Source organism: Zonotrichia albicollis, chromosome 32, assembly GCF_047830755.1.
Source record: "Zonotrichia albicollis isolate bZonAlb1 chromosome 32, bZonAlb1.hap1, whole genome shotgun sequence".
Classification (NCBI taxonomy): Eukaryota; Metazoa; Chordata; class Aves; order Passeriformes; family Passerellidae; genus Zonotrichia; species Zonotrichia albicollis.
In genome coordinates this window covers 1,519,793-1,545,038 of record NC_133850.1, presented here as the reverse complement: position 1 = coordinate 1,545,038, position 25,246 = coordinate 1,519,793, and the positions used below count along the sequence as shown (strand labels likewise).

The following is a 25,246-nucleotide window of genomic DNA, read 5'->3' as shown; positions in this document are numbered from 1 at the left end:
AAAAATTCCCATAAAACCTCATTAAAAACCCCATAAACCACCCAAAAATTCCATAAAAATTCCCATAAAACCCCATTAAAAACCCCATAAAATTCCCCCAAAACCCTCCCAACTCCCCAAAACCCCAAATCCCCCCAAAGCCCCCCAAATCCCCCCAAAATCCCCCCAACCTGTCCCGTACCTGGCAGGGGGGTGGATGGGCCCCATCGGTGCCGGCAGCGCTGGGGGGGGAACCTGAGCCCTCCGTGGGGGTTCCCCCAAATTGGGGGGGACCCCAAAATCCCACCAAATTCACCCCAAATCCCCCCAAATTCACCCAAAAATCCCACCCAAATTCACCCCAAAATCCCACCCAAATTCACCCCTAAACATCCCCAAAATCCCCCCAAAATTCCCCCAAATTCACCCCAAAACATCCCCAAAAATCCCACCCAGAAATCTCAAACTCCTCCTCAAAATCCCCCCAAAAATCCACCCCAAATTGCCCCAAAATCCCACCCAAAATCCCCCCAAAATCCCCCCCAAAAATCCCAAACTCCTCCTCAAAATCCCCCAAAATCCCCCAAAATATCCCCAAAAATCCCACCCAAAAATCCCAAATTCCCCCAAAAAATCCACCCCAAATTCCCCCAAAATTCCACCCCAAAAATCCTCCCAAAATCCCAAACCTGAGCCCTCCGTGGGTGGGCTCCCAAACCGGGGGGACCCCAAAATGCCCCCAAAAATCCCTTTAGGATCCCCCAAAAATCCCTCTTGGACCCCCAAAATCCCTTCAGGACTCCCCAAAACTTTTCTGGAACCCCAAATCCCCTTCAGGACCCCCGAAAATTCCCTCTGGACCCCCCAAAAACCCTTCAGGGACACCCCCAAAAATCACTTCAGGACCCCCCAAATCCCTTCAGGACACCCCAAATCCCTCTGGGAACTCCAAAAACCTTTTAGGACCCCCCAAAACCCTCGGAACCCCCCAAGAACCTCTTGGGGACCCCCAAAACCCCCTCAGGACCCCCCAAACCCCCTCAGAACCCTCAAAATCCCTCCAGGACCCCCCCAAATCCCTTCAGGACCCCCCAAACCCCCTCAGGACACCCCCAAATCCCTTCAGAACCCCCAAAATCCCCTTAAATACCCCCAAAATCCTCCCCCTGAACAACCCCAAAACCTTTTAGGACCCCCCAAATCCTCCCCCCTGAAACAATCCCAAAATCCTTCAGGACCCCCCCAAATTCTTTTAGGACCCCCCCAAAACCCCTCAGAACCCCCCAAAATCTCCTCAGGATCCCCCCAGACCCCCTCAGGACCCCCCAAATCCCCTTCAAAACCCCCTAAATCCCTTCAGGACCCCCCAAAATCCCTCCAGGATCCCCTAAATCCCCTTCAGGACCCCACCAAATCTCCCCCTGAAAACCTCCAAAATCCCCTCACAACCCCCCAAAATCCCTCCAGGACCCCCCAAATTCTTTTAGAACCCCCCCCAAAATCCCCTCAGGACCCCCCAAAAAACCCCCCTCAGGACCCCCCAAAACCCCCTCAGGACCCCCCCAAAATCCCTTTCAGGACCCCCCAAATCCCTTCAGAACCCCTCAAATCCTCTCCCTGAAGATCCCCAAAATCCCTTCAGGACCCCCCAAAATCCCTTCAGAACCCCCCAAAACCCCTCTGGGAACCCCAAAATCCCTCTTGGACCCCCAAAATCCCCTTAAAGACCCCCCCAAAAACCCCTCAGGACCCCCCTAAAATCCCTCTGGGGACCCCCTAAATCCCCTTCAAAACCCCACAAATCCCTTCAGGACCCCCCCAAAATCCCTCTTGGACCCCCCAAATCCCCTCAGAACCCCCCAAAAATCCCTTCAGGACCCCCCAAAAATCCCTTCAGGACCCTCAAAACCCCCTCAGGCCCCCCCAAAAATCCCCTCAAGACTCCCAAAGCCCCCCTTGGACCCCCAAAATCCCTCCCAAACCCCCCCAAATTCTTTTAGGACCCCCAAAAATCCCCTCAGGAGCCCCCAAACCCCCTCAGGACCTCCCAAAATCCCTTCAGAACCCCTCAAATCTCCCCCTGAACACCCCCAAAATCCCCTCAGGACCCCCCAAATTCTTTTAGGACCCCCCAAAACCCCCTCAGGATCCCCCCCAAACCCCCTCTGGGATCCCCCAAACCCCCTCAGGACCCCCAAAATCCCCTTCAAAACCCCCCAAATCCTCCCCCTGAACAACCCCAAAATCCCTTCAGGACTCCCCCAAGTTCTTTTAGGACCCCCCCCAAATCCCCTCAGGACCCCCCAAACCCCTTCAGAACCCCTCAAATCCTCCCCCTGAAGATCCCCAAAATCCCCTTAAAGACCCCCCAAAAACCCCTCAGGACCCCCCAAAATCCCTCCAAGACCCCCCCAAATCTTTTAAGACCCCAAAAACCTCTCTGGGACCCCCCCAAACCCCCTCAGGACCCCCCAAAATCCCTCAGAACCCTCCCAAAATCCCTTCCAGACTTCCCAAAAACCCCTCAGGACCCCCCCAAAAACCTTTTAGGACCCCCTAAATCCCCCTCAGGACCCCCCAAATCCCTTCAGGACCCCCAAAATCCCCTCAGGACCCCCCCAAAACCCCTCTGAGAACCCCAAAATCTCCTTCAAGATCCCCCCAAACTCCCCTCAGGACCCCCCAAGCCCCCTCAGGACCCCCCAAATTCCTCTGGGGATCCCCAAAAATCCTTTCAGGATCCCCTAAAACCCTTCCAAGACCCCCCCCAAATTCTTTTAGGACCCCCAAACCCCCTCAGCCCCCCCAAAATCCCCTCAGAACCCCCCAAATCCCTTCAGGGACCCCCCAAAATCCCCTCAGGATCCCCCCAAAACCCCCTCACGACCCCCCCAAACCCCCTCTTGGACCCCCAAAATCCCTTCAGGACCCCCCTCCAAAAATCCTTTCAGAACCCCCCAAAACCCCCTCAAGACCCCCCCAAAAACCCCTCAGGACCCCCTCAAAATCCCCTCAGAACCCCCCCAAATTCTTTTAGGACCCCCCAAAATCCCTCCAGGACCCCCCAAATCCTCCCTTGAACACCCCTAAAATCACTTCAGGACACCCCAGAATCCTTCAGGACCCCCCAAAATCCCTTCAGGACCCCCCAAACCCCCTCAGGACCCCCCAAACCCCACTCACCTTCCCCCTGCGCCGCCAGTTTCTTGCTCTCGGGCTGATCTGGGGGTGCAGAATTTGGGGTTGGGGACCCCCAAATTTTTCCCCCCAAACTTTGGGGTCCCCCCCCCGGGTTTTGGGGTTGGGTTCCCCCTCACCTCCATCCTCCAGCTGCCGTTTCTGCCCCCCAAAAGCCCCAAAATCCGGGGGGGGGGGCTGCTGTTGTTGGGTACGGGGGGCGCCGCGTCCCCCCGATTTTGGCCGCGATCTAAGGAGGGGAAAATGGAAAATTTTGAGGGGGTTGAGAAGGAGAAAAAGGAGAAAAATCACCCCAAAATTCTCTCATGAAAAATCCAAAATTCATAGAAAAAATTAGGAGGTAAAAAGAAAATGAAATTGGGAAAAAATTGCACCAAAATTGCACTACAATGACCTAAAATTGCCCTAAAATGACCTAAAATTGCCCTAAAATTGCCCTAAAATTGCTTCTGAATGCCCCAAAATCTCACAAAATTTCCACCTGAAAAATCCCAAATTGTTAGAAAAAAATTAGGAGGAAAAAAACAAAAGAAATAGGGAAAAAACTGCACAAAAATTGTATTAAAGTGACCCAAAATTGCCCTAAAAATTGCCTTAAAATTGCCCTAAAATTGCCTTAAAATTGCCCCAAAATCGCCTTAAAATGCTTTTAAATACCTGAAAATCTCACAAATTCCCTCCTGAAAAATCCCAAATTCACAGAAAAAATTAGGAATTAAAAAACAAATGAAATTGGGAAAAAATTGCACAAAAAATTGCCCTAAAAATTGCCTTAAAATGCTTCTGAATACCCCAAAATTCTCTCCTGAAAAATCCCACATTGTTAGAAAAAATTAGGAGGTAAAAAACAAATGAAATTGGGAATAAATTGCACAAAAATTGCCCTAAAATAACCTAAAATTACCCTCAAATTGCCTTAAAATGCTTCTGAATAACCCAAAATTCCCTCCTGAAAAATCCAAAATTCATAGAAAAAAATTAGGAGATAAAAAATAACAAAGTTGGAATAAATTGCACAAAAATTGCCCTAAAATGACCCAAAATTGCCCTAAAATCCCATAATACTATCCTAAAACTGCCTTAAAATGTTTCTAAATACCCCAAAATCTCACAAAATCACCTCAAAATCCCCTCCTGAAAAGTCCCCAGTTGTTAGGAAAAATTACGAGGTAAAAAACAAATGAAACTGGGAAAAAATTGCACAAAAAATTGCACTAAAGTGACCTAAAGTTACCCTAAAATTGCCTTAAAATGCATCTGAATACCCCAAAATCCCCTCCTGAAAAATCCCAAATTCATAGAAAAAATAAGCAGTTAAAAAACAAATGGAATTGGGAAAAAAATGCACAAAAATTGCCCTAAAATTGCCTTAAAATTGCCCCAAAATCCCACAAAATTATCCTAAAACTGCCTTGAAATGACCCTAAATACTCCAAAACCACCATAAATTACCCCAAAATCACATCAAATTGGCCAAAATGCCCTTAAATAACCCAAAAATGCCCCAAGATGCCACAAAATCACCCCAAAATTCCACAACACAGCACCAAATAACTCCAAAATGTCCACGAATCACCCAAAATCCCACAAAATAACCTCAAAATCCTCCCAAAACAGCCCCAAAATCCCACAAAAATTCCATAAATTCTATAAAATGTCCCTAAATTCCCAAAATCAACCTAAGATCTCATAAAATCACCCCAAATTCTCCTAAATTACCTCAAAATGACCCCAAAATCCCTTTTTTTTTGGGTCACCTTAAAAATGATCCAACCCAAACTGAGCCTGAGAGTCCCAAAACCCCTCAGGACCCCTCAAATTCCCCCCAAACCCCCTCAGGACCCCTCAAAATCTCCCAAAAATTCCCCCAAAACTCCCTCAAGACCCTCAAAATCCCTCAACTCCCCTCAGGGCTCCTCAAATTCCCCCAAAATCCCCTCAGGACCCCCCAAATCCCCTCAGGAGCCCCAAAATCCCTCAAATCCCTCTCAAATTCCCCCCAAACCCCCTCAGGACCCCCTTCAAAATATTCCAAAAATTCCCCCAAAACTCCCTCAGGACCCCCAAAATCCCTCAATTCCCCTCAGGACTTCTCAAATTCCTGCCAAAATCGCCTAAGGACCCCCCAAATCCCCTCAGGACCCCTCAAAATCTCCCCCAAACCCTCCAAAATCCCTCAAATCCCCTCAAAATCTCCCCCAAGACCCCCCAAAATCCCCTCAGGATCCTCCAAAAACCCCTCAAATTCCCTCAGGACCCCCCAAATCCCGCCCAAACCCCCTCAGGGACCCCTCAAAATCTTCCCAAAATTCCCCCAAAACTCCCTCAAGACCCCCCTAAAATCCCTCAATTCCCCTCAGGACCCCGAAAATCCCCTCAGAACTCCTCAAATTCCCCCCAAAATCTCCTCAAATTCCCTCAGGACCCCCCAAATCCCCTCAGGAACCCCCAAATACCCCCAAACCCCCTCAGGAACCCTCAAAATCTTCCCAAAATTCCCCTAAAACTCCCCAAAACTCCCTCAGGACCCCCAAAATCCTTCAAATCCCCTCAGGACCCCGAAAATCCCCTCAGAACTCCTCAAATTTCCCCCAAAATCCCCTCAGGACCCCCCAAAATCCTTCAAATCCCCTCAGGACCCCTCAAATTCCCTCAGGACTCCTCAAATTCTCCCCAAAATCCCCTCAGGATCCCCAAAATCTCCTCCCCTCTGAAATCCAACCTATGCCAAACCCCTTCCTCACCCCTTTGCTCCATTACCGCCCCCATTAATCCCCAAGTTCCGCTAATTAACCGCACTAATTAATGAAATTAGCGGCATAATTACGGTAAAGGCGTCTCAATACCCGTAATTACGGTACCGTGAAGGAGGAAAAGGAGAGAAATAAACGGGAACGGAAAAGGCGGGAAAATCGTGAGGGGGAGAGGTCGCCCCTCCCCCCCCCCTCCCGTTCTCCCCTCACGACCCCCGGTGTGGGGGAGGGGGGGGAGGGGGAGGGGCCTTACCGGGAATGTGGGGGCGGGGGAGGCTCGGGAGGGATCCCCGGCGCCTCCCTCGCTTTCCCTCCGCCCCTCCGAGCCCCTCACCTGCCGAGCTCGCTGCACCGCGTCGGCGAACGCGTCCTTCCTGCCGGTGCCGCCGCCGCCGCCACCGCCGCCGCCTCCGCCACCGCTGCCGCCTCCGCCACCGCCGCCTCCTCCTCCTCCTCCCGGGCCGGCGCCGGGCCCGGCTGAGGGAGGGGCGGAGGGAGCGGCCCCCGGTTGAGGCGGAGGGGGCGGCGCGGGGGCCGAACTCGGACATGGCGGAGGCGGCGACGGGAACGGGCCGCGCTCGCCTCAGGCCGCGCGGGGCAGGCTGGGAGGCCCCGCCCTCACCGGAGGAGCGCGACCAATCACCTCTCGTATTCGCGCTGACTGACAGACGTCTCACCCAATCAGATACTGAGGGCAGCGCGCGGCGGCCAATGGGAGGAAGGAAGGAGCCGGCGCGCTGCGATTGAGGGGTGTTTGAGTGAGTGACAGCGCAGAAAGCCAATGGAAGAGTGAGAATGGACGCGGGGCGTGGGCGGGACAGAGGGAGCGCGGCCAATCAGTGGAAAGGAGGCCCCGCGAGACGCCCTGATTGGTGGAGGAAGCGGAAATCACGGAAAAGGCGGTGCGAAGAGTGATTGACGTTTGCTTTGACTAATAGTTCGCGGCGCTTTACCCTCCTTCCCACGCTCCTCAGCGATTGGGGGATGCATTTGACTGACAGTCAGTGCAGCTAATAAAACGCGCGGAGCTGGGGAGGCGGAGCTTTGTTAGATTGACAGCCCCACGGATCAATCAGAGGCGGAAAACTCGCTGGCCAATCACAGCCAGGCTCGCCTGTGGGCGTTTGATTGGCAGCTCTCCCAGCCAATAGTGTGTGTCCCCGGCAGCACTGCACCCAATGAGTGCCGCGTGGCGGTTTTGGAGGGAAACAACGCCCAATAGCGTGCATCCACGCTTCCCCAAGCCCCGCCCTCACTCTCAGACCTCTCAGTCATTAATTAATAAATAAACCTTTATTGACGTTACAGGGCGTGGCCACATTGGCCCTGCCCCTTTCCCAGAAGCCTCAATTTGGGCCTAAATTGGAGAATTTTGGTTTAAAAAAAATTCCTAAAAATGTCCTGGGGGGAACCGGGGGCACCTGGACAGGGGAGAGGGGCAGGGACAGGTGTGAGCCCAGGTGTGAGCCCAGGTGTGCACAGCCCTTGTCCAGGTGTGCCCAGGTGAGTCTGAAGTCCTGTCCGGGGTGTGCATGGCCTCGTCCAGCTGTCCCCAGGTGCATCCAGGTGTGCCCAGGTGTGTCCCAGATGGCCCCCAGGTGCACCCAGGGGTCTCCAGATGCACCTGGATGTGACCCAGGGTGTGTCCCAGGTGTGTCCAGGTGTGTCCCAGATACCTCCAGGTGTTCCCAGGTGTGCACAACCTTGTCTAGGTGTACGCAGGTGTCCATCCAGGTACACCCAGGTGTGTCCAGGTGTGTCCCAGATGTCCCCCAGGTGTTCCCAGGTGTTCTTTGGAGTCCCCCAGGTGTTCTCAGGTGTGTCCCAGGTGTGTCCAGGTGCACCCAGGTGTGTCCCAGGTCTATCCAAGTGTACCCAACTGTCCCCCAGGTGTGTCCAGGTGTCCACAACCTTGTCCAGGTGTGTCCAGGTGTCCATCCAGGTACACCCAGGTGTGCCTAGGTGTGTCCAGATGTCCCCCAGGTGTGTCCCAGGTCACCCCAGGTGTCTCCAGATACACCCAGGTGTGTCCCAGGTGTGTCCAGGTGTTCATTGGTGTTCCCCAGGTGTGTCCAGGTGTCCTCCAGGTGTATCTGGGCGCACGCAGGTGTGTCCAGGAGTTCTTTGGTGTCCCCAGGTGCACCCGGGTATGTCCAGGTACATCCAGATGTCCGCCCAGGTGTCTCCAGATGTTCCTCAGGTGTCCCCAGGTGTCTCCAGAAGTTCCCCAGGTGCACCCAGGTATATCCAGGTGTGGCCAGGTGTGTCCCAGGTGTCACCAGATGTTCCCCAGATGTTCCCCAGGTGCACCCAGGTATATCCAGGTGTCCCCAGGTGCACCCAGGTGTCTCCAGATGTTCCCCAGATGTTCCCCAGGTGTCTCCGGGGGGGTCTCGGCCCCTCAGGGCTCCTCCTCCTCCTCCATGGTCAGCGGCCACTGAGGGGACACAAAACGGCGTCACCTGCGTGTCCCCAAGCCCCGCCCCCTCCAGGCCTTAACCCCGCCCCCTCCATGTGCTCACCTGCGTGTCCCCAAGCCCCGCCCCCTCCATTGACTCAACTGTGTGTCCCCAAGCCCCGCCCCCTCCATGTGCTCACCTGCGTGTCGCCAAGCCCCGCCCCCTCCAGGCCTTAACCCCGCCCCCTCCATTGCCTCACCTGTGTGTCGCCAAGCCCCGCCCCCTCCAGGTGTTCCGGAACCTTCCGGAAGGCGGCGTTGCTGAAGCTGATGCTGTTGGTGCTGCGCCGGCGCCACCAGCGCCACAGCGCCCGCCCGGCCAGGCCCAGGCACAGGAATAGACCTGGGTGGGGGCAAAAGTGGGGGTCACGGGGGGTCCCCAAAATTTGGGGAACCCCAAAAAAATCCGGGAGAGCCCAAAATTCTGGGATTTTACCCCAAAATTCTGGGATTTTGCACCAAAAATTTGGGATGCCCCATTGGGATCCATTCATGGAGCCCCCCTGGTGGCCACGGGTGGGAACTGCAGGAAGGGGGCAACCCCCCCCCCCCCCCCAAATCCAAGATTTTACCAACCAAAAAATCGGGGAAATCACCCCAAAATCCGGGATTTCACCCCAAAAACCCGAGATATTCCCCTAAAAAAACAGGACAGCCCCCCCAAATCCTGAAAACCCCAAAAATCTGGGATTTTGCCTTAAAATTTTGAGATACCCCATTGGGATCAATTCATGAAGCCCCCTGGTGGCCACGGGTGGGAACTGCAGGGAGGGGGCGAGCCCCCGTAAATCCAGGATTTTACCAACCAAAAAATCGGGAAATCACCCTAAAATCCGGGATTTCACCCCAAAAACCCGAGATATTCCCCTAAAAAAACAGGACAGCCCCCCCCCAAATCCTGAAAACCCCAAAATTCTGGGATTTCGCCCCAAAATTTTGAGATACCCCATTGGGATCAATTCATGGAGCCCCCTGGTGGCCACGGGTGGGAACTGCAGGAAGGGGGCGACCCCCCGTAAATCCAGGATTTTACCAACCAAAAAATCGGGAAATCGCCCCAAAATCCGGGATTTCACCCCAAAAACCCGAGATATTCCCCTAAAAAACAGGACAGCCCCCCCCAAATCCTGAAAACCCTAAAAATCTGGGATTTCGCCCCAAAATTTTGAGATACCCCATTGGGATCAATTCATGGAGCCCCCTGGTGGCCACAAGTGGGAACTGCATGAAGGGGGCGACCCCCCGTAAATCCAGGATTTTACCAACCAAAAAATCGGGAAATCACCCCAAAATCCGGGATTTCACCCCAAAAACCCGAGATATTCCCCTGAGAAAACAGGACAGCCCCCCAAAATCCTGAAAACCCCAAAATTCTGGGATTTCGCCCCAAAATTTTGAGATACCCCATTGGGATCAATTCATGGAGCCCCCTGGTGGCCACAAGTGGGAATTACAAGAACGGGACCCCCCCTCATCAAATTGGGACCCCCCCCCCTTAATTTGTGTCCCCTCCATTTTTTGGGGACCCCTCCCATTTCCCCTCCCCCCTAAATTTTAGCCCCTCCCCCCCATCCATACCAAGGGGCAGCAGGACCCCCAGTGACGTCATCCATGGCCCCGCCCCTCTGGCCCCGCCTGGTTGGACAAGGTCACCTGTGGGAATAAAAGAGCTCAGGGGGCGTGGCCAAATGCTCAATGGGCGTGGCCACATTGCCAGGGGGCGTGGCCGTGTGTGCTCAGTGGGCGTGGCCTCACCGTTGGGGGCGTGTCCCTCGGTGCTGAGGTTGCGGCTCAGGGGCTCCGGTTCGGGGGTCCCAGTGAGGGCTGGGGGGGGAGAAAAAAGATGGGGAGGGGTCACCTGGGGGGTTTTGGGGGGTCTGGGAGGATTTTGGGGGAATTTTGGGGGGTTCTGGGGGGATTTGAGAGGGTTTTGAGTGGTCTGGGGGGGTCTCTGAGGGGATTTGGGGAGGAATTTTGGGGTCTCACCTGTCCCAGGTGTTTTGGGGAGGTTTTTGGGTGGGGGTCTCTGAGGGGATTTGGGGGATTTTGGGGAGGAATTTTGGGGTCTCACCTGTCCCAAGTGTGTCTGGGTGGGGATTGGGGGTCTCTGAGGGGATTTGGGGAATTTTGGGGAGGATTTTTGGGGTCTCACCTGTCCCAGGTGTTTTGGGGAGGTTTTGGGGGGTCTCTGAGGGAATTTGGGGATTTTGGGGAGGAATTTTGGGGTCTCACCTGTCCCAGGTGTTTTGGGGAGGGTCTGGGGGTATTTTGGGGGGATTTGAGAGGGTTTTGAGTGGTCTGGGGGGGGTCTCTGAGGGGATTTGGGGAGGAATTTTGGGGTCTCACCTGTCCCAGGTGTTTTGGAGGGGTTTTGGGGGTCTCTGAGGGGATTTGGGGTGTTTTGGGGGGTATTTGAGGGGTCTCTGAGGGGATTTTGGGGGGGAATTTTGGGTGTCTCACCGGTGCAGGTGTTTTGGGGAGGTTTTTGGGGGTCTCTGAGGGGATTTGGGGTGGGGAATTTTGGGGTCTCACCTGTCCCAGGTGTTTTTGGGGAGGTTTTGGGTGGGGGTCTCTGAGGGGATTTGGGGGATTTTGGAGAGGGAATTTTGGGGTCTCTGAGGGGATTTGGGGGATTTTGGAGAGGTTTTTGGGGGTCTCTGAGGGGATTTGGGGGATTTTGGGGAGGAATTTTGGGGTCTCATCTGTCCCAGGTGTGACTGGGAAGGATCTGGGGGATTTTGGGGGGTTCTGGGGGGATTTGAGAGGGTTTTGAGTGGTCTAGAGGAGGTTTTGGGGGGTCTCTGAGGGGACTTGGGGGATTTTGGGGAGGGAATTTTGGGGTCTCACCTGTCCCAGGTGTTTTTGGGGGGTTTTCAGGGGTCTCTGAGGGGATTTGGGGGATTTTGGGGAGGAATTTTGGGGTCTCTGAGGGGATTTGGGGGATTTTGGGGTGGGGAATTTTGGGGTCTCACCTGTCCCAGGTGTTTTTGGGGGGGTCTCTGAGGGGATTTGGGGGATTTTGGGGAGGAATTTTGGGGTCTCACCTGTCCCAGGTGTTTTTGGGGGGGTCTCTGAGGGGATTTGGGGGATTTTGAGGAGGAATTTTGGGGTCTCTGAGGGGATTTGGGGGATTTTGGGGTGGGGAATTTTGGGGTCTCACCTGTCCCAGGTGTTTTGGGGGGGTTTTTGGGGGTCTCTGAGGGGATTTGGGGGATTTTGAGGAGGTTTTTGGGGGGGTCTCTGAGAGGATTTGGGGGATTTTGGGGTCTCACCTGTCCCAGATGTTTTGGGGAGGTTTTGGGGGGGATCTCTGAGGGGATTTTGGGGGGATTTTCGGGGGTCTCTGAGGGGATTTGGGGGATTTTGGGGAGATTTTGGGGGGTCTCTGAGGGGATTTGGGGGATTTTGGGGAGGGGAATTTTGGGGTCTCACCTGTCCCAGGTGTTTTGGGGAGGTTTTGGGGGGATTTTGGGGGGTTCTGGGGGGATTCGAGAGGGTTTTGAGCGGTCTGGGGGGGTCTCTGAGGGGATTTGGGGAGGAATTTTGGGGTCTCACCTGTCCCAGGTGTTTTGGGGGGGGGTCTCTGAGGAGATTTGGGGGATTTTGGGGTGGGGAATTTTGGGGTCTCACCTGTCCCAGGTGTTTTGGGGGAGTTTTAGGGGGGTCCCAGGGAGTTTTGTGGGGATTTTGGGGGGTTTTTTGGGGGTCTCTGAGGGGATTTGGGGTGGAATTTTGGGGTCTCACCTGTCCCAGGTGTTTTGGGGAGGTTTTTGGGGGGTCTCTGAGGGGATTTGGGGGATTTTGGGGAGGAATTTTGGGGTCTCACCTGTCCCAGGTGTTTTGGGGAGGTTTTTGGGTGGGGGTCTCTGAGGGGATTTGGGGGATTTTGGGGAGGAATTTTGGGGTCTCACCTGTCCCAAGTGTGTCTGGGTGGGGATTGGGGGTCTCTGAGGGGATTTGGGGAATTTTGGGGAGGATTTTTGGGGTCTCACCTGTCCCAGGTGTTTTGGGGAGGTTTTGGGGGGTCTCTGAGGGAATTTGGGGATTTTGGGGAGGAATTTTGGGGTCTCACCTGTCCCAGGTGTTTTGGGGAGGGTCTGGGGGTATTTTGGGGGGATTTGAGAGGGTTTTGAGTGGTCTGGGGGGGGTCTCTGAGGGGATTTGGGGAGGAATTTTGGGGTCTCACCTGTCCCAGGTGTTTTGGAGGGGTTTTGGGGGTCTCTGAGGGGATTTGGGGTGTTTTGGGGGGTATTTGAGGGGTCTCTGAGGGGATTTTGGGGGGGAATTTTGGGGTCTCACCGGTGCAGGTGTTTTGGGGAGGTTTTTGGGGGTCTCTGAGGGGATTTGGGGTGGGGAATTTTGGGGTCTCACCTGTCCCAGGTGTTTTTGGGGAGGTTTTGGGTGGGGGTCTCTGAGGGGATTTGGGGGATTTTGGAGAGGGAATTTTGGGGTCTCTGAGGGGATTTGGGGGATTTTGGAGAGGTTTTTTGGGGTCTCTGAGGGGATTTGGGGGATTTTGGGGAGGAATTTTGGGGTCTCATCTGTCCCAGGTGTGACTGGGAAGGATCTGGGGGGATTTTGGGGGGTTCTGGGGGGATTTGAGAGGGTTTTGAGTGGTCTAGAGGAGGTTTTGGGGGGTCTCTGAGGGGACTTGGGGGATTTTGGGGAGGGAATTTTGGGGTCTCACCTGTCCCAGGTGTTTTTTGGGGGGTTTTCAGGGGTCTCTGAGGGGATTTGGGGGATTTTGGGGAGGAATTTTGGGGTCTCTGAGGGGATTTGGGGGATTTTGGGGTGGGGAATTTTGGGGTCTCACCTGTCCCAGGTGTTTTTGGGGGGGTCTCTGAGGGGATTTGGGGGATTTTGGGGAGGAATTTTGGGGTCTCACCTGTCCCAGGTGTTTTTGGGGGGGTCTCTGAGGGGATTTGGGGGATTTTGAGGAGGAATTTTGGGGTCTCTGAGGGGATTTGGGGGATTTTGGGGTGGGGAATTTTGGGGTCTCACCTGTCCCAGGTGTTTTGGGGGGGGTTTTTGGGGGTCTCTGAGGGGATTTGGGGGATTTTGAGGAGGTTTTTGGGGGGGTCTCTGAGAGGATTTGGGGGATTTTGGGGTCTCACCTGTCCCAGATGTTTTGGGGAGGTTTTGGGGGGGATCTCTGAGGGGATTTTGGGGGGATTTTCGGGGGTCTCTGAGGGGATTTGGGGGATTTTGGGGAGATTTTGGGGGGTCTCTGAGGGGATTTGGGGGATTTTGGGGAGGGGAATTTTGGGGTCTCACCTGTCCCAGGTGTTTTGGGGAGGTTTTGGGGGGATTTTGGGGGGTTCTGGGGGGATTCGAGAGGGTTTTGAGCGGTCTGGGGGGGGTCTCTGAGGGGATTTGGGGAGGAATTTTGGGGTCTCACCTGTCCCAGGTGTTTTGGGGGGGGTCTCTGAGGAGATTTGGGGGATTTTGGGGTGGGGAATTTTGGGGGTCTCACCTGTCCCAGGTGTTTTGGGGGAGTTTTAGGGGGGTCCCAGGGAGTTTTGTGGGGATTTTGGGGGGTTTTTTTGGGGGTCTCTGAGGGGATTTGGGGTGGAATTTTGGGGTCTCACCTGTCCCAGGTGTTTTGGGGAGGTTTTTGGGGGGTCTCTGAGGGGATTTGGGGGATTTTGGGGAGGAATTTTGGGGTCTCACCTGTCCCAGGTGTTTTGGGGAGGTTTTTGGGGTTTTTGGGGAGGTTTTTGGGGAGGTTTTGGGGTTTTTGGGGAGGTTTTTGGGGAGGTTTTGGGGAGGTTTTTGGGGTTTTGGGGGGGTTTTTGGGGAGGTTTTTGGGGGTCTCTCTCACCGGTGCAGGTTCTGTTGTCGGGGCCCAGCCCCATTGCTGGGGGGCAGCCGCACTCGAAGCCGATGGGGAGATCCCGGCACGAGTGGGAGCAGCCCCCAGACCCCTGCAGGCACTCGTTCACTCCTGGGAGTAACAAAAATCACAAAAATCACAAAAATCACAAAAAAATCCCGCTCCGAAAATCACCAAAAATCACCAAAAAATTCCACTCCAAAAAGCCCCAAAATCACAAAAATCACAAAAAATTCCCACTCCGAAAAATCCCCTAAAATTAAAAATCACAAAAATCACAAAAAATTCCCGCTCCGAAAATCCCCAAAATCACAAAAATCAGAAAAAATTCCCACTCCGAAAATCCCCAAAAATTAAAAATCACAAAATTCAGCACCCAAAAATCACAAAAAATTCCTACTCCGAAAATCCCCAAAAATCACAAAAATCACAAAAATCACAAAAAATTCCCACTCCAAAAAGCCCCAAAAATTAAAAATCCCAAAATTCAGCACCCAAAAATCACAAAAAATTCCCGCTCTGAAAATCCCCAAAAGTTAAAAATCACAAAAATCACAAAAAAATCCCCACTCCGAAAATCCCCAAAAATTAAAAATCACAAAAATCACAAAAAATTCCCACTCCGAAAATCCCCAAAAATTAAAAATCCCAAAATTCAGCACCCAAAATCACAAAAAAATTCCCACTCCGAAAATTCCCAAAAAATTAAAATCACAAAAAATTCCCACTCCGAAAATCCCCAAAATTAAAAATCCCAAAATTCAGCACCCAAAAATCACAAAAATCACAAAAAAATTCCCACTCCGAAAATCACCAAAATCACCAAAATCACAAAAAGGAGATTTTTGGGAGATTTTGGGATGATTTTGAGGAAGTTTTTAGGGCATTTTTGAGCGAATTTTGGGGGAATTTTCGGGGGGATTTTGGGGTTTCTCGGGGCAGTTTTTGGGGTTTTTTTGGGGTTTTTTTTGGGTTTTTTTACGGGATTTCGGGCCCCTCCTCACCGCATTCCTTGAGCGGCTCGTCGGACCAATCGCGACAGTGGCGCCGCCCATCGCAGACCTGCGCTATCGCGATACATTCACCCGAGCGGCAGCGGAACCAGTGCGGGCCGGGGCACGACGGGGCTGGGGGAAAGAGAGGAGGGGTCAAGGATGAGAGACCCCCAAAAATATCCCCAAAAATCCCAAAATTCCGCCCAAAAATCCCTAAAAATCCCCCCAAAAATATCCCCAAAAATTCCCCCCAAAATCCCCTAAAAATCTGCTAAAAATATCCCCGAAAATTTCCCAAAAATTCCCCCCAAAATCCCCTAAAAATCCACCCAAAAATATCCCCGAAAATTTCACAAAAATTCCCCAAAGGGTTCCCAAAAAATCCCCAAAAAATATCCCTAAAAATCCCCGCAAAAAATATCCCCAAAAATTCCCCCCAAAATCCCCTAAAAATCTGCTAAAAATATCCCCGAAAATTTCCCAAAAATTCCCCCCAAAAATCACTAAAAATCCCCCCAAAAAATCCCCAAAAATCCCAAAATTCCCCCCAAAAATCCCTAAAAATCTGCTAAAAATATCCCCGAAAATTTCCCTAAAAATCCCCCAAAAATCCCTAAACATCCACCCAAAAATATCCCCGAAAATTTCCCAAAAATTTCACAAAAATTCCCCAAAGGGTTCCCAAAAAATCCCCCAAAAATATCCCTAAAAATCCCCCCAAAAATCCCTAAAAATCCCCCCAAAAATCCCTAAAAATCTGCTAAAAATATCCCCGAAAATTTCCCAAAAATTCCCCAAAGGGTTCCCTAAAAATCCCCCAAAATATCCCTAAAAATCCACCCAAAAAATCCCTAAAAATCCCCCCAAAAATCCCTAAAAATCTGCTAAAAATATCCCCGAAAATTTCCCCAAAAAATATCCCTAAAAATCCCCCGAAAAAATCCCGAAAAATCCACCCAAAAATCCCAAAAAATCCCCCTAAAAATCCACCCAAAAATATCCCTAAAAATTCCCTCCAAAATCCCCTAAAAATCTACTAAGAATATCCCCAAAAATATCCCTAAAAATCCCCCAAAAATCCCTAAAAATCCACCCAAAAATATCCCCAAAAATATCCCTAAAAATCCCCGCAAAAATCCCTAAAAATCCACCCAAAAATATCCCCAAAAATATTCCTAAAAATCCACCCAAAAAATCCCTAAAAATCGCCCCAAAAATCCCTAAAAATCCCCCCAAAAATCCCTAAAAATCCACCCAAAATATCCCCAAAAATTCCCCCCAAAATCCCCTAAAAATCTGCTAAAAATATCCCCAAAAATATCCCTAAAAATCCCCGCAAAAATCCCTAAAAATCCCCAAAAAAATCCCTAAAAATCCCTAAAAATCCCTGCAAAAATCCCTAAAAATCCACCCAAAAATATCCCCAAAAATATCCCTAAAATATCCCCAAAAATCCCTAAAAACCCCCCCGAATTTTTCCCCCAAAATCCCCGAAAATTTTCCCAAAAATTCCCCCCCAAAAATCCCCCCAAAAAAATCCCGCAAAATTTCCCCAAAATCCATTCAAGAAATCCCTAAAAATCTCCTAAAATTTCTCCAAAATTCGCCCAAAAATTCCTCCCAAAAATCCCCCAAAATATTCTCAAAAAAATCACAGAAAATTTCCCCAAAAAAAATCCCCGGAAAAATTCCCAAAAAAACCAAAAAAATTCCTCAAAAATTTCCCTCAAAATCCCCCAAAATTGCCCCAAAGTCTCCCCTCACGTGGCCCCGCCCCTCTCCCCTCACGTGGCCCCGCCCCTCCCCACCCTCAGGACACGCCTCCTCGTCGTCTCCATGGCGACAGTCACGTGTCCCGTCGCAGGCGCGCGCCGCGGGGATGCAGCGCCGGTCGCGACAGAGGAACTGCCCGGGGGGGCACGGCGGGGGCGGGGCTACATAGGAAAGGGGCGGGGTTAGAGAGAATGGGCGGGGTCATAGAGAAAGGGGGCGGGGTTAGACTGGGGTCCCTCCCCTCCAGTCCATCCCAGTTTGTTCCCAATTGATCCCAGTTTAATCTCAGTCCCTCCCAGTATAACCCAACCCCCTCCCAGTCCCTCCCAGTCCGTCCCAGTCTAACCCAGTCCCTCCCAGTTTGATCCCAGTTTGTTCCCAGTCCCTCCCAATGCCTCCCAGTCCCTCCCAGTTTGATCCCAGTCTGTCCCAGTCTGTCCCAGTCCATCCCAGTTTGTTCCCAATTTAATCCCAGTCCACCCCAGTTTAATCCAAGTCCCTCCCAGTCCCTCCCAGTTCATCCCAGTTTGATCCCAGTCCCTCCTAATTTAATCCCAGTCCATCCCAGTTTGTTCCCAATTGACCCAGTCCCTCCCAGTTTGATCCCAGTTTGTTCCCAGTCCCTCCCAGCCCTCCCAGTTTGATCCCAGTCTGTCCCAGTTTGTTCCCAATTTAATTCCAGTCCCTCCCAGTTTATCCCAGTCCCTCCTAATTTAATCCCAGTCCCTCCCAGTTTGTTCCCAATTGATCCCAGTCCCTCCCACTTTGTTCCCAATTGATCCCAGTCCCTCCCAGTCCCTCCCAGTCTGTCCCAGTTTGATCCCAGTTTGTTCCCAGTCCCTCCCAATCCCTCCCAGTCCATCCCAGTTTGATCCCAGTCTGTCCCATTCTGACCCAGTCCCTCCCAGTTTGATCCCAGTTTGTCCCCAGTCCATCCCAGTCCCTCCCAGTTTGACCCCAGTCCCTCCAAGACCCTCCCAGTTTATCCCAGTCCATCCCAGTCTCTCCCATTTTGATCCCAGTCCCTCCCAGTCCATCCCAGTCTCTCCCATTTTGATCCCAGTTTGTTCCCAATCCCTCCCAGTCCCTCCCAGTTTATCCCAGTCCATCCCAGTCCCTCCCAGTCTCTCCCAGTTTGATCCCAGTCCCTCCCAATTTAATCCCAGTCCCTCCCAGTCTGTCCCAGTTTGATCCCAGTCCATCCCAATCCCTCCCAGTCTCTCCCAGTCTCTCCCAGTTGATCCCAGTTTGTTCCCAATTCCTCCCAGTCCACCCCAGTCTCTCCCAGTTTATCCCAGTCCATCCCAGTCCCTCCCAGTTTGTTCCCAATTGATCCCAGTCCCTCCCAGTTTGTCCCCAGTCCCTCCCAGTCCCTCCCAGTCCCGTCCCGCACTCACCGCACCCCTCCTCATCGGAGCTATCGCGACAATCGGCGACGCCATCGCAGCGCCACCTCCTGGCCACGCACTCCCCGGAGCCGCAGGGGAACTGCAGGGGGGGGCAGGGCGGGGGGGGGCGGGGCGTCCCGCAAAGCTCCTCCCCCTCGTCGCTGCCGTCGCGACAGTCGCGATCGCCGTCGCAGCGCCACAGGAGGGGGATGCAGCTGCTGTCCCGACAGCGGAACGAGGAGGGGGGGCAGGGCGGCGTGGGGGGAGGGGCGCAGCCCAGCTCGTCCCGCCCGTCGGGACAATCGCGATCGCCGTCGCACTGGAAATGTCGCGATAGGCACGAGAGGTCCCCGCACTGCAGGTGGTCGGGAGGGCACGGCGGGTGCGCTGGGAGGGGAAATGATTTGAATAAATTTAAATAAAATTGAATAGAATTTAATAAATTTGAATAAATTTGAATAAATTTGGATAAAGAAAAAATGAATAAAAATTAAAATAAATAAAAAATAAATGAAATAAAATAAAATAAATTACAATTAAAATAAAATAAAATAAAATGAAACAAAATACAATACAATTAAATTAAATAAAATAAAATAAATTGAAAGTAAAATAAAATTAATTACAATTAAAATAAAATAAAATACAATAAAACAAAATAAAATACAATTAAATTAAATAAATAAAAATAAATTTAATATGCCATAAAGGAAATTCAAATAATTGAAAATAAATTTAAATGAAATAAAATATAATAAAAATATAAAATCCATTAAATATAATAATATAATAAATAAATAATAAAATATAACAAAATACTATAACATCCATTAAAATAAAATAAATTAAAGTGAAATAAAAAATTATAAAATAAATAAATTAAACTAAAATAAAAAAAATTTTAAAAGTTAAATTAAATTCAAATTACAAGAAATTAAAATAAAGTAAAATAAAATGAAGTCAAGAAAAATAACTAAAAATAAATCGAATATAAAATAAATTAAAATAATTTGGAATAGATTGAAATAAATGAAAACAAAATAAGTTATAGTAAAAAAAAGATAAAAGAATAAGAAATAAATTTAAAATAAATAAAAATAAATTTAAAACAAATAAAAAAATTTAAATAATTTTAAATACATACAATAAGCTAAAATAAAATAAAATAACTGAAAATAAATTGAGGTAAATTAAAATAATTTAAATGAAACGAAATATAATAACACAAAATGAAGTAAAATAATTAAAAATAAATTTAGGTAAACTTAAAAAAATTAAAATAAATTAAAAATTAAAACATTCACGTAAATAGCCCAAAATTACCCCAAAAATGGAAAGCAAATAATAAAAAATTTAAAATAAAATAAATTAAATTACTCTAAAAAAATAAAATAAAAAATAAGACTAATCAAATTAACCCAAAAACTCACCCAAAAATAGTTCAAAAAACCCCAAATTAACCCAAAAATACCCCAAAAATCAAAATATCCCAGGGACCCCTAAACCCAACCCCATTTTAGAGGATTTTATTCCAATTTTGTCATTTTAATCCAAATTTTTGGTGAATTTTCCCCCAGTTTTGGGTAATTTTATCCTTTTGTGGATTTTATTCCAAATTTTTTGGGGTTTTAATCCAAATTTTGGGGGTTTTTAACCCCAATTTTGGGATATTTTAATCCCATTTCACCTTTTTATCCCCATTTTTGTGGGTTTTATCCCAATTTTGGGATATTTGATCCCATTTTTGGGGTTTTAATCCCAATTTCGGGATTTCCGCTCCACCCTTGCAACTTCCTCTGGAATTTCGGAGTTTGACCCCAACTTTTAGGGCGGCTCCGTTTCCGTTTTTCACCATTTTTTACCCAATTTTTTTTGTCCCTCTGCCATTTTTTGCTTCTTTCTTCTCATTTTTATATTTCCCCCTCACTTTTGGTGGTTTTTATTTCGATTTTTGGGCTTTTTTCCCTATTTTTTGAGGTTTTTATTCCGATTTTCCCCCCCCCATTCCGGCCCCACCCGGGCGCGCCCTCCCCGCGCGCCGCGCGCTGATTGGCTGCTTCAAACCACGCCCCCGCGGGTGGCCAGTCTGAGCTCAGCCAATCAAAAACGCGTCCGTCCAGGGGCGGGGCGAACCGCGCGCGCTGATTGGTTCTTTGAGGGGTGGGTGGGGATGAGGGGGCGTGGCCTCGGGTGGGGTGGGGCGGGGTCGCGACACGTGGGGGGGACCCTGGGGGGAATTTGGGGGGTCCTGGGGGAGATTTTGGGGGGATTTGGGGGATTTTGGGGGTCCTGAGGGGATTTGGGGGGTCCTGGGCAAATATTGAGGGTCCTGGGGGGAATTTTGAGGGGATTTTGGGGGTCCTGGGGGGAATTTTGAGGGGATTTTGGGGGTCCTGGGCAGATTCTGGGGGGATTTTGGGGGTTCTGAGGGGTCCTGGGTTGTCCACAGGGGGGATTTTGGGGTCCTGGCGAGGATTTTGGGGGTCCCGGAGGAATTTTTAGGGGGTCTTGAGAGGGTCCCAAGGCGAATTTGGGGGTCCTGAGAAGACCTGAGAGGATTTTGGGGGGTCCTGGGGGAATTTTGGGGGGTCCCGGGATGGATTTTGGGCGGATTTTTGGGGTCTCTCCCCCTCTCACCTGTGCTCGGGGTCGCCGCCGCCGCCGCTGCCAGGAGGAGCAGGAGGATCCCGGTGGTCCCGAATCCCCTCCCGGTGGTCCCGGATCCCCTCCCGGTGGTCCCGGATCGGTTCCGGGTGGTCCCGGATCGGTTCCCGCTGGTCCCGAATCCCCTCCCGGTGGTCCCGGATCGGTTCCCGGTGGTCCCGGATCGGTTCCCGCTGGTCCCGGGTCCCATCCCGGCCGTTCCCGGTTCTGTTTTCGGTCCCGTCTCGGTTCGGCAGCGGAACCGGAGCTTGGAGAGAGACCCGAGAGCTCCGAACTGATCCCGGTGCCGGTTCCGGGGCTTATCCCGGTCCTGGTGGCTCCCGGTGCCGCTCCCAGTCCGGATTCCGGTTCTGATCCCGGTTCTGATCGCTCCCGGTACAAATCCCGGTGTTTATCCCGCTCCCGGTGGTTCCTGGTTCTGATCCAGGTGCTTATCCCGATCCCGGTGGCTCCCGGTGTTAATCCCGGTTCTAAACCTGATCCCGGTGCTTATCCCGGTACCGGACGATCGCAGTTGTGATCCCTGCCCAGGTGCTTATCCCGGTGATTATCCCGGTCCTGGTCGCTCCCGGTGCCGGTTCTGATCCCGGTCCTGGTCGCTCCCGGTGCCGATCCCGGTTCCAAACCCGATCCCGGTGTCGGTCCTGGTCCCGATTTCGATGCTTATCCCGGTCCCGATCGCTCCCGGTCCCGATTCTGATCCCGATCCCGGTCCCGATCCCGGTTCCGATCCCGGTGCTTGTCCCGGTCCCGGTCTCTACAAATCCCGATCCCGGTCCCGATCCCGGTGCCGGTTCCGATCCCAATCCCGGTACCGGACGATCCCGATCCAGGTCCCAATCCCGGTGCTGATTCCGATCCCGGTCTCTCCCAATCCCGATTCTGATCCCGGTTCCGATCCCAATCCCGGTCCCGGTCCCGGACGATCCCGATCCCGGTGCCGATCCCGGTGCTTGTCCCGGTCCCGGTTCAGGTCCCGGTGCCGCTCCCGCTCCCTCCCGGTGTCCCCGCGGTTTCGGCTCCGCTCGGGCCCCATTTAACGGGCGGGGGGCGGAGCCCGGGCCGTTCAAAAAGGGGGAGGGGCGGGAAAACCGGGAATGAGGGAGGGGCGGGAAAAGCGGGATAAAGGGAGGAAACCGGGAATGAGGGAAAGAAAACCGGGATAAAGGCAGGAAACCGGGAAAGGAAACCGGGAATGAGAGAGGGGCGGGAAAAGAGGGCGGGATAAAAGGAGGGAAACCGGGAAAGGAAACCGGGAATGAGAGAGGGGCGGGAAAAGAGAGAGAGGAAACCGGGATAAAAGGAGGGAAACCGGGAATGAGGGGCTGGAAATTTGGGAATGAGAGAGGGAAAACCGGGATAAAGGGAGGAAACCGGGAAAGGAAACCGGGAGGGGAAACCGGGAATGGGGAAAGGGAAAAGCGGGAATGAGGGAAAACCGGGATAAAGAAAGGAAAAGTGGGAAAGGAAACCGGGAATGAGGGGCTGGAAATTTGGGAATGAGAGAGGGAAAACCGGGATAAAAGGAGGGAAACCGGGAAAGGAAACCGGGAATGAGGGAGGAAAACCGGGAGGGGAAACCGGGAATGAGGGCGGGAAAACCGGGATGGAAATCGGGGAAAAAAGGGGGAAAAGCGAGAGGGAAAAAGTCGGGATAAAGGGAGGGAAAATCCCGGGAGAAATTCGGGATAAAGGGAAAAAACCCGGGAATGAGGGAGGGGAAAATCGGGAGGCAAATCCGGAATTAAGGGAGGGAAATTCGAGATAAAGGGAGGGAAAAGCAGGAAGGAGAAAGGGGCTCCATTTTCCCATTTTCCATCCCCAAAAATCACCTCAAAAACTCCTCAGAATCCCTAAATTCCCACCCAGGGACCCCAAAATCTCCAATTTCCATCCCAGGGAGCCCCAAAATCCCCAAAAATCACCCCAAAAACTCCTCGGGAACCCCAAATTCCCACCCAGGGACCCCCGAAATCCCCAAAATCACCCCAAAAGCTCCTCAGAATCCCCAAATTTCCACCCAGGGACCCCAAAATCTCCAATTTCCACCCAAGGGAGCCCCAAAATCCCCAAAAAACTCCTCAGAATCCCCAAATTTCCACCCCATGGAGCCCCAAAATCCCCCCAAAAACCCCAATTTCCCCCTCCCCCCTTGATTTAATTAATTAATTACATCATTCATTAGCTCTGGACTCGGCTCCCGTTGGATTAATTAATTTATTAATTAATTAATTCTCGACCGTTGGGGACCCAGGGGCAGCGACAGCGCCGGGGGTGGGGGCGGGGCCGGGACAGCCCAAGGCGGAGCTGGGCCGGGGGGGGGTCGGGAACACCCAGGGGGGATTTGGAATGGTCCAAGATGGATTTGGGGTGGGCCAGGATGGTCCAAAGGGATTTAGGAACACCCAGAATGGATTTGGGATGGTCCAGAATGGTCCAGGATGGTCCAAGATGGATTTGGGATGGTCCAAGGGGATTTAGGAACATCCAGGATGGATTTGGGATGGTCCAAAGGGATTTAGGAGCATCCAAGATGGATTTGGGGTGGTCCAGGATGGTCCAGGATGGATTTGGGATGGTCCAAGGGGATTTAGGAACATCCAGGATGGATTTAGGAACATCCAGAATGGTCCAAGATGGATTTGGGATGGTCCAGGATGGTCCAGGATGGTCCAAAGGGATTTAGGAACACCCAGGATGGATTAGGGATGGTCCGAGGGGATTTAGGAGCATCCACGATGGATTTGGGATGGTCCAGAATGGTCCAGGATGGATTTGGGATGGTCCAAGGGGATTTAGGAACATCCAGGATGGTCCAAGATGGATTTGGGATGGTCCAGAAGGGTTTAGGATGATGCAAGAGGATTTAGGAACACCCAGGATGGATTTGGGATGGTCCAAGAGGATTTAGGATCATCCAAGGGGATTTAGGACCATCCAGGACCATCCAAATTTGGGCCAATCTGGACCTGGGACATCTTGGGACCACCTGGACCAACCCAGGATGGATTTAGGACCAACCCAAGAGGATTTAGGATCGTCCAGATGGATTTAGGAACACCCAGGATGGATTTAGGATGGTCCAAGGGGATTTAGGACCATCCAGGACCACCCAAATTTGGGACAATGCAGACCTGGGACCACCTGGATCAACCCAGGTCCACCTGAGATAATCCAGGATGGATTTAGGACGGTCCAGGATGGATTTGGGATGGTCCAAAGGGATTTAAGAACATCCAAGGGGATTTAGGACCACCCAAATTTGGGACAATTTGGACCTGGGACCATCTGGGACCAACCCAGGCCAACTCAGGATGGATTTAGGACCAACCCAAGAGGATTTATGATCATCCAGATGGGTTTAGGATCATCCAGGATGGATTTGGGATGGTCCAAAGGGATTTAGAATGGTCCAAGAGGATTTAGGATGGTCCAAGAGGATTTAGGAACATCCAAGGGGATTTAGGAGCATCCAAATTTGGGACAATCTGGAGCTGGGACATCTTGGGACCACCTGGACCAACCCAGGCCAACCCAGGATGGATTTAGGACCAACCCAAGAGGATTTAGGATGGTCCAGGATGGATTTGGGATGGTCCAAGAGGATTTAGGAACATCCAAGGGGATTTAGGACCACCCAAATTTGGGCCAATCTGGATTTGGGACCACCTGGACCAACCCAGGCCAACCCAGGCCCACCTGGGCTGACCCGGGATAGATTTAGGACCAACCCAAGAGGATTTAGGATCATCCAGGATGGATTTAGGAACACCCAGGATGGATTTGGGATGGTCCAAGAGGATTTAGGATCATCCAGGACCACCCAAATTTGGGCCAATCTGGACCTGGGACATCTTGGGACCACCTGGACCAACCCAGGATGGATTTAGGACCAACCCAAGAGGATTTAGGAGCACCCAGGATGGATTTGGGATGGTCCAGGATGGATTTGGGATGGTCCAAAGGGATTTAGGATCATCCAAGGGGATTTAGGACCACCCAAATTTGGGCCAATCTGGATTTGGGACCACCTGGACCAACCCAGGCCAATCCAGGCCCACCTGGGCTGACCCGGGTATAAATACGGGCGCGGATTTTGGGGTTTTTTTGGGGTTTTTTTGGGGATTTTTTGGGGTTTTTTTGGGGTTTTCAGGATTTTTGGGAATTGCGGCGTCGCTGCCGTCGGAGCTATGGGGGGAGGGGAA

General features: G+C 51.5%; 2 protein-coding genes across 4 annotated transcripts in view; both read right to left on the bottom strand.

Moving 5' to 3' along the window:
* Nucleotides 1–7,868, bottom strand: part of LOC141725985 (far upstream element-binding protein 2-like) — a 29,757-nt gene extending 21,889 nt beyond the window's left edge. The window contains 6 exon segments of the mRNA XM_074530150.1: nucleotides 171–221; nucleotides 3,163–3,201; nucleotides 3,297–3,384; nucleotides 3,386–3,406; nucleotides 6,265–6,512; nucleotides 7,811–7,868. Of these exon segments, the coding sequence (XP_074386251.1) occupies nucleotides 171–221; nucleotides 3,163–3,201; nucleotides 3,297–3,384; nucleotides 3,386–3,406; nucleotides 6,265–6,512; nucleotides 7,811–7,868 (505 nt within the window).
* LOC141726012 (uncharacterized) lies at nucleotides 7,202–22,214 on the bottom strand. 3 transcript variants are annotated; one of them, XR_012577513.1, is made up of 10 exons: nucleotides 21,015–22,214; nucleotides 18,387–18,764; nucleotides 17,025–17,150; nucleotides 15,226–15,348; nucleotides 14,210–14,332; nucleotides 10,144–10,212; nucleotides 9,967–10,041; nucleotides 8,589–8,731; nucleotides 8,265–8,367; nucleotides 7,202–8,140 (listed from the first exon to the last, which is right to left on the bottom strand). XR_012577513.1 is itself a non-coding variant. In XM_074530255.1 (10 exons), exons 1-10 carry the CDS (start codon nucleotides 21,229–21,231, stop codon nucleotides 8,332–8,334), a joined length of 1,206 nt encoding a protein of 401 aa, XP_074386356.1. In that variant the 5' UTR covers nucleotides 21,232–22,213; the 3' UTR covers nucleotides 7,202–8,331. The 3 variants fall into 3 exon arrangements, 2 of the variants coding, with proteins under 2 accessions (XP_074386356.1, XP_074386355.1); XM_074530255.1 differs by having other exon boundaries at nucleotides 7,202–8,367; nucleotides 21,015–21,101; nucleotides 21,186–22,213; XM_074530254.1 differs by having other exon boundaries at nucleotides 7,202–8,367.
* Nucleotides 22,215–25,246: the final 3,032 nt, after the last annotated feature.

Excerpts from the sequence above, each read along its gene's own strand:
- LOC141726012 (XM_074530254.1), bottom strand. The coding sequence starts at position 21,231 with ATGGGACCCGGGACCAGCGGGAACCGATCCGGGACCACCGGGAACCGA. Across the intron at positions 17,151-18,386 it reads CTCCGATGAGGAGGGGTGCG|CCCCGCCCCCGCCGTGCCCC; the intron begins GTGAGTGCGGGA and ends TTTCCTATGTAG. Across the intron at positions 10,213-14,209 it reads CGACAACAGAACCTGCACCG|CCCTCACTGGGACCCCCGAA; the intron begins GTGAGAGAGACC and ends CTCCCCCCCCAG.